Source organism: Lycorma delicatula, chromosome 5 (assembly GCF_047948215.1).
Source record: "Lycorma delicatula isolate Av1 chromosome 5, ASM4794821v1, whole genome shotgun sequence".
Lineage (NCBI taxonomy): Eukaryota > Metazoa > Arthropoda > Insecta > Hemiptera > Fulgoridae > Lycorma > Lycorma delicatula.
The window spans coordinates 179,242,207-179,255,148 of NC_134459.1; the positions used below are offsets into that span (position 1 = coordinate 179,242,207).

General features: G+C 32.3%; 1 protein-coding gene across 3 annotated transcripts in view; it reads left to right on the plus strand.

Annotated features, from left to right (window-relative positions):
- The first annotated feature begins 3,493 nt into the window (after positions 1–3,493).
- Positions 3,494–12,942, plus strand: part of LOC142324601 (uncharacterized) — a 74,627-nt gene continuing 65,178 nt past the window's right edge. For 2 of the 3 annotated variants that reach the window (XM_075365445.1, XM_075365444.1), the window contains exons 1-2: positions 3,494–3,645; positions 11,503–11,609. In XM_075365445.1, coding sequence (XP_075221560.1) covers positions 3,634–3,645; positions 11,503–11,609 — 119 coding nt within the window. In that variant the 5' untranslated portion in view covers positions 3,494–3,633. Of the gene's footprint in view, positions 3,646–4,350; positions 4,472–11,502; positions 11,610–12,942 lie in introns of those variants that run through there. The other variant, XM_075365446.1, reaches the window with a different exon arrangement.

Below are 12,942 nucleotides of genomic sequence, written 5' to 3' on the forward strand. Positions count from 1 at the left end.
TTAGCTTGTGCTATTCGGCATTTTATATCGCTCCTGCTTCGTCCATCTTTAGTAATTTTACTTCCCAAATAACAAAATTCTTCTACCTCCATAATCTTTTCTCCTCCTATTTTCACATTCAGCGGTCCATCTTTGTTATTTCTACTACATTTCATTACTTATGTTTTGTTCTTGTTTATTTTCATGCGATAGTTCTTGCGTAGGACTTCATCTATGCCGTTCATTGTTTGTTCTAAATCCTTTTTACTCTCGGCTAGAATTACTATATCATCAGCAAATCGTAGCATCTTTATCTTTTCACCTTGTACTGTTACTCCGAATCGAAATTGTTCTTTAACATCATTAACTGCTAGTTCCATGTAAAGATTAAAAAGTAACGGAGATAGGGAACATCCTTGTCGGACTCCCTTTCTTATTAGGGCTTCTTTCTTATGTTCTTCAATTGTTATTGTTGCTGTTTGGTTCCTGTACATGTTAGCAATTGTTCTTCTATCTCTGTATTTGAACCCTAATTTTTTTAAAATGCTGAACATTTTATTCCAGTCTACGTTATCGAAAGCCTTTTCTAGGTCTATAAACGCCAAGTATGTTGGTTTGTTTTTCTTTAATCTTCCTTCTACTATTAATCTGAGGCCTAAAATTGCTTCCCTTGTCCCTATACTTTTCCTGAAACCTAATTGGTCTTCTCCTAACACTTCTTCCACTCTCCTCTCAATTCTTCTTTATAAAATTCTAGTTAAGATTTTTGATGCATGACTAGTTAAACTAATTATTCTGTATTCTTCACATTTATCTGCCCCTGCTTTCTTTGGTATCATAACTATAACACTTTTTTTGAAGTCTGATGGAAATTCCCCATTTTCATAAATATTACACACCAGTTTGTATAATCTATCAATCGCTTCCTCACCTGTACTGCGCAGTAATTCTACAGGTATTCCGTCTATTCCAGGAGCCTTTCTGCTATTTAAATCTTTTAATGCTCTCTTAAATTCAGATCTCAGTATTGTTTCTCCCATTTCATCCTCCTCAACTTCCTCTTCTTCCTCTATAACACCATTTTCTAATTCATTTCCTCCGTATAACTCTTCAATATATTCCACCCATCTATCGACTTTACCTTTCCTATTATATATTGGTGTACCATCTTTGTTTAACACATTATTAGATTTTAATTTATGTACCCCAAAATTTTCCTTAACTTTCCTGTATGCTCCGTCTATTTTACCAATGTTCATTTCTCTTTCCACTTCTGAACACTTTTCTTTAATCCACTCTTCTTTCACCAGTTTGCACTTCCTGTTTATAGCATTTCTTAATTTCCGATAGTTCCTTTTACTGTCTTCATCACTAGCATTCTTATATTTTCTACGTTCATCCATCAGCTGCAATATATCGTCTGAAACCCAAGGTTTTCTACCGGTTCTCTTTATTCCGCCTAAGTTTGCTTCTGCTGATTTAAGAATTTCCTTTTTAACATTCTTCCATTCTTCTTCTACATTTTCTACCTTATCTTTTTTACTCAGACCTCTTGCGATGTCCTCCTCAAAAATCTTCTTTACCTCCTCTTCCTCAAGCTTCTCTAAATTCCACCGATTCTTCTGACACCTTTTCTTCAGGTTTTTAAACCCCAATCTACATTTCCATCAGCATATTACAGAAACTTAAGCATATTACACAAACTTAAGCTTGTTGTATCAAATTTAAGTGCCATTTTTTGAGTAGTAAATTGGTGAATAAATAATCATCTTTAAGAAACAGCTGTGTGTTCTCCTGAGGTAAGCTGTGGGAAAATACAGAATTCTATTAATCAAAATCGCGTGCATATTTTCGAGATATCACCTACTCACTCATTACCAAATGTTATGGTACACAATTTTCATGGGTAAGCAGTTGTCAACATTTTATAGCTATCGCTATCTACGATGTGTATATGCCATTAAAGTTGTGTCTGTATAATTATTTTTATTTTTTGGGGGGCGATTTTTATGTTATCAAATGATAACATTTTTATGTTATAATTAATTGACAAGCTGCTTTTACTTCCGCGATAACTCAGCGCATCATGAGAGACTAAAGCAAAGAGCTTTTTTCCAATAGTTTTATGGCGCAGTTTGTATAATGTATTACTGTATACAGGTAAGACTAAAGATTTAGGTATTAATGTAGTAAGCGATCTACCTCTGTTTTAAGTTTCTTTTAAGTTAGTTAATTCTTTGATGGTGCCACTGAAACGCTATATTGAAATAAAAAATAAATACAATAAAGAATGAATAATTAACTAATTTAAAAATAAATTAACCTTACTCATGTTATAATTACATGCTTATAATTATAAATATCTTTCTTTTTTCTTTTTCCTGTTTAGCGTCCGGGAATTACCTTTCAGGTATTACTTCAGAGGATGAATGGGCATATGTATGGGTGTAAATGAAGTGTAATCTTGTACAGTCTCAGTTCGACAATCCTGAGATGTGTGGTTAATTGAAACCCAACCACCAAAGGACACCGTCCACGATCTAGCAGTCAAATCCGTATAATTATAAATATAATCTAACCAAACTTAACCTACGCTCGAGCGTAGTTTATAATATATAAAGTTTAGATATATAGTTTTTATATACAGTTTAGATTATATTTATAATTTTGGTATTAATTAAATAAAAATACTTCCATTTATTATTATTTTTTTATTGTAATTTCAAAATAGCGTTTCAATGGCGCCATTTAAGAAGTAACTAACCTCAGAAGTAGATCGTTTACTACATTAATACCAATTTATTTATTAGCTCGTTTCGTGAATGTTATGCTGATTTTTTTTTTTAAAGGACAAGAATGATATCAGTTTTTACAAAATTTAAATTAACTTATTTTATAATTAGGCAGCAATTTAAACGATTACGACGTAGCTTGTGTGCTATTTCTTAACTTTAAATATTTATTAGCGTATTACTCTGTGGACGAAAAACATAATTTTAATATTTACTCCTCAGAGTGCACTTAAAAAAAATAATTATCATAAGAAATGAATGATTACAAATAATTACAGCCACTTCACTTTTGAAGTTTTTTTATTTACAAAATTTTAAAGAATTAAAAAAGTTTTAATTTACACTCGCTGGAGGCATTTTTGGGAATAATTTCAAGGAATTGTGTGCTATTTTCGTACAAATGTTTTTGAAATTACACATAGAGATTCATTCTTTCATCCCCTGGGGAAGTTTATTATGATTTCCACGCAGTAAATAGCAATTAATAGCAAATTTTAAGGTGACAAAAATTAAGCAAATAAAACCTATATAGTTAAACAATATTTTAATAAAGTCTGTGATAAGATGAGATGAAAAACTTGGCAATAGGATCATCAATTTTTACTTCGATTCGTTAGGTAATACAACTCAGTTAGGAAAAGAAAATTATTTTCCAACAGCTAACTGCAATAGAAGAAGAAAAAGAAGAAGAATAGATTTCCCGCTAACTTGTTGAAACATAACCTTGTACGATAGTAAAGTAATAGGAGGATTGTTTTAGTTTTATTCTCGCTCTTTTAGCATTTCCACTGTTATAGTGATAATTGCTTTTCATTGTGTTAATTTATAATATTATTCATTTATGTAATTAGTTTATCCAGCCATGATTGGAGAGGTAAGCTGTACATCTTAAGTTAAGATTGTAGATAATAAGATATTTTATGAAGTACATTGAACTGCATTAATAACCGTGCTAACAGTAAAAAAAAATCATTGAATGTAGTTTTATTTAGCAACATACTTTAAAATTAAATGGTAATTTTTGTTCCAAAAGATATTTTTCTTAGATAAGTATGCGCTCCCATTTTCATACTAAAGAATAGTTTCCATTTAATTTGAAATTCATCAAGTATTTTATTGAGATAAATCTCTTAAATTTCTTCCCTCACTTTAAACTGTAATAGAATTATTTACTGATTAAGGGGTCAATCCATTTGAAATGATGCAAGGGTCACTTAATATTGGCACATAATATTTTTATACTTATTACTATATTTGAAATAGACTTGTTTGAACCATTCAACTGTATTGTTGAATACAGTTGAAAACAGTTATCAGTTTATAATACAGTTATAACAGGCTCTTGATGTCAGGAAAATTCATTTTGTAACATGCTCATATATGCTTGTTGCATCATTTAGCTTGCAGTTACAGAATAGCCAGTCTGACATTAGTCAGTGACCTGTTCACATCTTTACCTAATGTTTAAAATTTCATCCTGTGTTTGGAAGTGTTTATTAAATAAATAAGTTTTACTTATAAACTTAACCACAATAAACTGTCATTGCTACAAAAACATGTTATTTCATTGAAGAATAATTAAAACTTTGTTACAGTTTATTTTTTCTTAGATAGTGTTTACAAAAATAAACCAATCTAAAAATAAAAATTAATTAATTCTTGAAGAAAAATTTAGGCTGCCCATTGAAATCTCAGTTTGAGTAAGTTTTACAATCATCTTTGAATAAAAGTTGTATTAGATTACTGGTGTAGGTTAAGTTACCATAAAATTACAACCTATCATTAATAATTAAAAAAAATATTGAAAACTTCAACAACATAGGGACGAAATATAAAAAATGTAAAATGCAAAGAAAACAAGAAACCCCCTTGGAGCACTTATTTAATACTTGATTCAATAACCTTTTTATTAGTACAATACACAAGAAACGTTTTTATTTGCCATAAATATCTACAATAACATTGCAGTTGTGCAAATTTGAGATTTTTATCACCACACCCGTCAGAGTTATTTGAAGCCAAAATATGAATTAAAAAAACCTTATTTTCAAAAATTCATAAAAATTTAGGGGTAAGTAAAGGGTGAGCAACATAAAACTGAACCCGTAATGAAACTGCTACCAAACACCATTTATGAAAGATACACAACTAGCGCGACTAGTGGAAGATGTATTTGTTATTGATTGTGCTTCTGTTTGTCAGGGGATTGTGTCAGTGCAGTACGTGTTTTCTTGCAGAGCAGTATTGTTTGTGTAAAATGCCTTATTCAATCCAGGAGAGGATAGCTGTAGTTGAAGTCTATATTCGTTCTGGATCGTTTGAAGAATCACGTCAAGTATTCGTAGAAAAATTTCCGAATGCCTGTAACCCCACGAAGAATAGAATACACAAGTTAGTAAAAAAATGGCGTACAACAGGTTTGGTTTCAAATGCAAAACAGAATTGGCAACCTTCCATTAGGACTCCTCAGGCCATTGCCGATACTGAAAGGAGAATTACTGTCAGTCCAAAAAAATCACTACGCAAGTTATCCCAAAAATCTGGTGTAAATAAACATCTTGTAAAATTCTTTGTGAATTAAAATTTAAACATGCCGCCTTACAACTGAAGGAGACAGACAAACCAAACGACTTGATTATTGCAACTCGCTTGTCGAAAACATTGTTGGTTGACAGATAGACCCGATGTCATATTTCGTGCTAGACGAGGCATGGTTTCATTTATTTGGCCATATTAATTTGCAGAACACCAGGTATTGGATGGCAAGGACTCTTCACGAGAAAATTGGTGTTTGATGCACCAATTCCGATAATCATATAGCAGGACCAATATTTTTTTTTCGCACTGTCATACACAAGTTTAGTTTACCTCACATTTTGAAGAATTCTATGTGCAATTAGCTGATAATAAAAAGAATACAGCATCTTCCAACAAGATAGAAGAAGCTGTCACACATCAAACATTCAATTAAATCATGTTCATGCAGCTTTCACAAGTGAATGAGCTGTCAGCAGAGGACCGTGTCCTCCACATGCTCCGGGTAGTCTACTTGCGATTTTTTTCCTTTGGGGCTACTTAAAGGAGAGTTTATGCATCTTGGTGAAGGTTCAACGAGAAATCAACGCAATTGTCAATGTTTTGGGTCAGACGACTCGCAATATAAGTTGAGCACAAAAGTGCATTGATGCCCAAGGTGGTCATTTTGAACATCTTTTCTAACAATAAGGTAAATAAATATAACATTTAAATTATGTTTTATGTTTTTCTTATTTAATTTATCTGTATCATTCATAAAATTTCGTTCCAACATATGCTAACGATTCTGCAGTGGTGTTACGTCATGGGCTCGGTTTTATGTTGCTCACTCTGTATATCACCATTAATATTATTTACGGTAAAACTAATAACATATACCTACATATAAAAAAATAATTCAAACTGTGTATGCCATCCCTGCCTCTTGAAAAAAAATTACCAAAATTGAAATTTCACAGTTTTTCATGCTCAACTTTATTGGTAATTTTCTGATAGAAAGAAGAGAGATGAGATAGGTTCATAAACCATTGGGCCATTCTTTTACCTTGAGAAAATATGATTGAATTGCTTTTTTTTCATCCTTCCAGTTTCAATCGTTTTTTTGTTATGATTTTTTCCGTAACCCTTACAATCACAAAAATAGGTGTCCGCACCGTATAAAAAATGGCTGCCACAAGTAAACTGCTTAAATAAAAATGAAAAAAAAAATAGTTTTAAGGTCCTGAATCACGTAGGAAGCAAGTGGATAATTTTCAATTTTTTTTTAATTGGTCAAACGTCCAGCTTATGTTTTCTTTGGTACACTTCAAATGGATTGACTCTAAGGAACATTTGATTAAACCTCAGATAGAAATATCTTTTAATAATAACATGCAGTTTTTTATTTATTACTTAACACTAGATCTTGGTGACAATAATTGTACTGTATTTCATAAGTGTATGTAAATTGTACTTCTTATGGTTTCTGTGATGTACATTTGAAATCACGCTCACCTGTTCATTTGAACAAAATTAAAATTCATAAAAATACTCTAAGTAGAACCTTTTCTTTTAGCAGTGAATTTAAATAAACTCTTCTGGTGTTCACAGTGTGTAGGAAAAATTCCTTACAATAGACCCTGATCAAAAAATTTACAGTCAAATAAACATTTTCTACAAATTTCTTGTTCCTTAAAATTTTGCAGTGAATGCTTTGTGTTGAATAAATTTCTCTATAGCAGTTAAAATCTCACAATGAAGGAGCTTGAATTTGTTACAAAGCAATTTTCCATAATGCAAATCCTAAGATAAATATATATATATATATATATATATATATATATATATTTTTCATAGTGTTTGGGTAATAATTTTTATGTAAAAAATTAACAGTTTTTATAGTTGATTGATGGTGTATATTGGTATTAAGACACCAATTTTTTTTTGTAACTTGAGCCTATTGTATTTCAGGTCTTAAGAACTGTGTGGTATAAGATTATGTAAATTAATGTTTATATTTTTAAAGATAATGTTTTTTTTTGCATTGTATGCTCAAAATAATGTATTTTTTTTTTTGTCTTCAGTCATTTGACTGGTTTGATGCAGCTCTCCAAGATTCCCTATCTAGTGCTAGTCGTTTCATTTCGCTATACCCTCTACATCCTATATCCCTAACAATTTGTTTTACATATTCCAAACGTGGCCTGCCTACACAATTTTTCCCTTCTACCTGTCCTTCCAATAATCAAGCGACTATTCCAGGATGCCTTAGTATGTGGCCTATAAGTCTGTCTCTTCTTTTAACTATATTTTTCCAAGCGCTACTTTCTTCATCTATTTGCCGCAATACCTCTTCATTTGTCACTTTATCCACCCATCTGATTTTTAACATTCTCCTATAGCACCGCATTTCAAAAGCTTCTAACCTTTTCTTCTCAGATACTCCGATTGTCCAAGTTTCACTTCCATATAAAGTGGCACTCCAAACATACACTTTCAAAAATGTCTTCCTGACATTTAAATTAATTTTTGATGTAAACAAATTATATTTCTTACTGAAGGCTCGTTTAGCTTGTGCTATTCAGCATTTTATATCGCTCCTGCTTTGTCCATCATTAGTAATTCTACTTCCCAAATAACAAAATTCTTCTACCTCCATAATCTTTTCTCCTCCTATTTTCACATTCAGCGGTCCATCTTTGTTATTTCTACTACATTTCATTACTTATGTTTTGTTCTTGTTTATTTTCATGCGATAGTTCCTGCGTAGGACTTCATCTATGCCATTCATTGTTTCTTCTAAATCCTTTTTACTCTCTGCTAGAATTACTATATCATCGGCAAATCGTAGAATCTTTATCTTTTCACCTTGTACTGTTACTCCGAATCTAAATTGTTCTTTAACATCATTAACTGCTAGTTCCATGTAAAGATTAAAAAGTAACGGAGACAGGGAACACCCTTGTCGGACTCCCTTTCTTATTACGGCTTCTTTCTTATGTTCTTCAATTGTTACTGTTGCTGTTTGGTTCCTGTACATGTTAGCAATTGTTCTTCTATCTCTGTATTTGAACCCTAATTTGTTTAAAATACTGAACATTTTATTCCAGTCTATGTTATCGAATGCCTTTTCTAGGTCTATAAACACCAAGTATGTCGGTTTGTTTTTCTTTAATCTTCCTTCTACTATTAATCTCAGGCCTAAAATTGCTTCACTTGTCCCTATACTTTTCCTGAAACCAAATTGATCTTCTCCTAACACTTCTTCCACTCTCCTCTCAATTCTTCTTTATAAAATTCTAGTTAAGATTTTTGATACATGACTAGTTAAACTAATTGTTCTGTATTCTTCACATTTATCTGCCCCTGCTTTCTTTGGCATCATGACTATAACACTTTTTTTGAAGTCTGACGGAAATTCCCCTTTTTCATAAATATTACACACTAGTTTGTATAATCTATCAATCGCTTCCTCACCTGCACTGTGCAGTAATTCTACAGGTATTCTGTCTATTCCAGGAGCCTTTCTGCTATTTAAATCTTTTAATGCTCTCTTAAATTCAGATCTCAGTATTGTTTCTCCCATTTCATCCTCCTCAACTTCCTCTATAACACCATTTTCTAATTCATTTCCTCCGTATAACTCTTCAATATATTCCACCCATCTATCGACTTTACCTTTCCTATTATATATTGGTGTACCACCTTTGTTTAACACATTATTATATTTTAATTTATGTACCCCAAAATTTTCCTTAACTTTCCTGTATGCTCCGTCTATTTTACCAATGTTCATTTCTCTTTCCACTTCTGAACACTTTTCTTTAATCCACTCTTCTTTCGCCAGTTTGCACTTCCTGTTTATAGCATTTCTTAATTGCCGATAGTTCCTTTTACTTTCTTCATCATTAGCATTCTTATATTTTCTACGTTCATCCATCAGCTGCAATATATCGTCTGAAACCCAAGGTTTTCTACCAGTTCTCTTTATTCCCCCTAAGTTTGCTTCTGCTGATTTAAGAATTTCCTTTTTAACATTCTCCCATTCTTCTTCTACATTTTCTACCTTATCTTTTTTTACTCAGACCTCTTGCGATGTCCTCCTCAAAAATCTTCTTTACCTCCTCTTCCTCAAGCTTCTCTAAATTCCACCGATTCATCTGACACCTTTTCTTCAGGTTTTTAAACCACAATCTACATTTCATTATCACCAAATTATGGTCGCTATCAATGTCTGCTCCAGGGTAAGTTTTGCAGTCAACGAGTTGATTTCTAAATCTTTGCTTAACCATGACATAATCTATGTGATACCTTGCAGTATCGCCTGGCTTTTTCCAAGAGTATATTCTTCTATTATGATTTTTAAATTGGGTGTTGGCAATTACTAAATTATACTTCGTGCAAAACTCTATAAGTCGGTCCCCTCTTTCATTCCTTTTGCCCAGCCCGTATTCACCCACTATATTTCCTTCCTTGCCTTTTCCAATGCTTGCATTCCAATCTCCAACTATTATTAAATTTTCATCTCCTTTTACGTGTTTAATTGCTTCATCAATCTCTTCGTATACACACACTACCTCATCATCATCATGGGCGCTTGTAGGCATATAAACGTTCACAATCGTTGTCGGTTTAGGTTTTGATTTTATCCTTATTACAATGACTATTGCTATGCGTCTTGAAATACTCCACTCTCCTCCCTATCTTCTTGTTCATCATGAAACCTACTCCTGCCTGCCCATTATTTGACGCTGAGTTAATTACTCTAAAGTCCCCTGTCCAAAAGTCGCCTTCCTCTTCCCACCGAACCTCACTAATTCCTACTATATCCACCTTTACCCTATCCATTTCCCTTTTTAAATTTTCTAGCCTACCAACCTTATTTAAGCTTCTAACATTCCACGCTCCGACTCGTAGAATGTTATTTTTTAGTTTTCTGGTGACCCCTTCCTTAGTAGTCCCCACCTGGAGATCTGAACGGGGGACTATTTTACCTCCGGAATATTTTACCAAGGAAGGCGCCTCCATTTTTGTTAAAAGAAAATGCAGAGAGCTACATTTTCTTGGAAAAAAAAAACAGCTGTAGTTTTCCATTGCTTTCAGCTGCGCAGTACTCAGAGGACTGAGTGATGTTGATATGACCGTTTAAGTCATTGTGACTCACGCCCCTACAACTACTGAAAGAGCTGCTGCCCTCTTTCAGGAATCATTCCTTAGTCTGGCTCTCAACAGATACCTCTCCGATATGGTTGCACCTTCGGTCCAGCTACTCTGTATCCCTGAGCACTCAAGCCCCCTCACCAACGGCAAGGTCTCATGATTCATAGAGGAGGCAAAATAATGTATAAAATCCTGTTTTGAATCTTCATCTAGAAAGAGAATTTGGAGATATTTAAAAAAGCATCAATTTCTACTCTAATACCTCATTTGAAAGGCCTAAAATCGGTTTCAGCTTTTTTGCTCTGTATATTTTACTTCCATAAACAGTTACATCGTACACAAATGTTATTGGGGATTTCTTTATAATTTTTAGATTTTTATTTATTATATTACATAAGTTTATTTTACATGAAAACTCTCCTTGTTTGTGGTAGTCTGCTTTTTATATACGTATTGTATCATCTACCCATGTGAATTTGTTTGTGCTGTTGTATTATTTAGGAAACTAAATAATAAAATTCTGTAACTTTTTTTTTACCTTGGGGTCACCATAAGGTATTGTTTCAGAGGATGAGATGAATGATAATTTTTGTAGCATGTGAAAATGTCATGCCTGACTGAGATTTGAACCTGGAACCCTGGATGAAAGGCCAATATGCTACCACTTGTGACATGGGGGCTGGCATTTTATTATTTAGGAAACTAAAAAATAAAATGCGGTAACTTCTGTTGTATTGTCTTCCTCTAACTTAATATTTAATTTGTCATTATTCCTCTTTCTCCTCTGTTTAATTTTGTTTTTCAAATGGAACTATTCTTCTAGTATCAACAATGCCTTATGAAATTTTTTTGAACTCATTTTGATGACTGCTAAAAGAATAATGTCATTAAAAAAAGGTAATATTTTTATCCCCTTCAACTGGCTAGTTGTCCCTCTGAAGTTTTTCCTTCATTACTTCTACTATACGTAAGTTGTTAAATTTTAGTTTTTATTGTATCTTGTTAAATTTTAGTTTTTATTGTATGTATAGACATTTATATCTGCATTCTGTTTCAGGCACCATTTATTAAAAGTTATGAAGGATCTGGCATTTGTAATGAAATAGAATCATGGTTTCAAGCGATGGGATTTAATTATAATAAAATTCCAAATGTGTTTTCAAGGTCAGTATCTGAATCGTGAAAAGTTATTGTCGATTTTGTAATCTACAATAACTTTTGGGATGATGCCATTTTGTAGGATGTAGAATTCCTACTTTAAATCCAAAATGACAGCTAAATGGTTCAATTATCTTATTTCCATATTTTGTGTATCTAGTCACAGTACTGTTAATAGCCAGAGTGACGAGTGATCCAGCCTTATAATCAGGAGATCCCTGTTTGTACCTTCATGTTGTATTTAAAAGAAGTTTTGGTTCTTGTACATTAACTGGCACACATATTTTATGGTTAGATTAATATGATTAATCCAGTGATTATGCTTAATTACCAGTGAATCTGATTAATCGCCTCCTGTTGGAAAATAACATATAATTTGTATATTTAATGTTAATTAAATTTTGTTAACAAGCATAGGTTATGTGTTTGGTTGATTATTATCTAACCAAACCGATCTAACCTAAAAATCTTTATGGAAATCTGGAACAGGGGTCATATGGAGAATGAAAAATTAAAAAAAAAAGATTTTGTTTCTAAAACTAAAAAATTCAAATAAATACATTTATATCAATTTTCAGTATGCTCTTACCATCAGTAGGTCAGTAATACACACACACACATATATATATATATATATATATATATACACACTGGGTAGTCCATTTAAATTAGACACATGTACATCACAAAAACTATACATTTCAGGAAAAAAAGTTACCTATTAAAGTTTTCCATTTCAAGGGGGAAATACGTTCAAAACCTATGTTGTCCTTGATAAGGTCAAATAAAGGTCATTTTGAGGTAAATTTAATTTTTTTTAAATAGCAACCTGTATTTTTTATTGCACAATTGAATTCTTTGCAAAAAAAATATAAAAATTTCATTTCAGACCTTTTTTTCTAAAATTGATAGTATTTTAGTTGTTCATCTTCAAAACTGCTGTAGGCATATAAATTGGTGTTTTTAGTTTCAGTGGGTCTGGCCCAGCTGACAACTTACATCCAGCTGATGTTAAATAAAAAATAATCAATTAAAGGATTAACCTAAAGAACAACCTATGAACATTTAATAGAGTTACTCTCTTGAATCTCTACAGACACGTTTGTTTATACAATCTTTCATGTTTTGAAGGGTAGTTGGTTCTTCTAGGTAAAACTTTTCTTTAAGGTAATCCCATAAACAAAGTCTACTGGAGTAATGTCAGGGTAACGAACAGGCCAATGAACTGGACCAGCTCAACCAATCCAATGTTCATTGTATTCGCAGTCCAAAATTACTCTGGTAATAACTGAATAATATGCAGGACAGCCATCATGATGAAACCACATCGTTTTTCTCT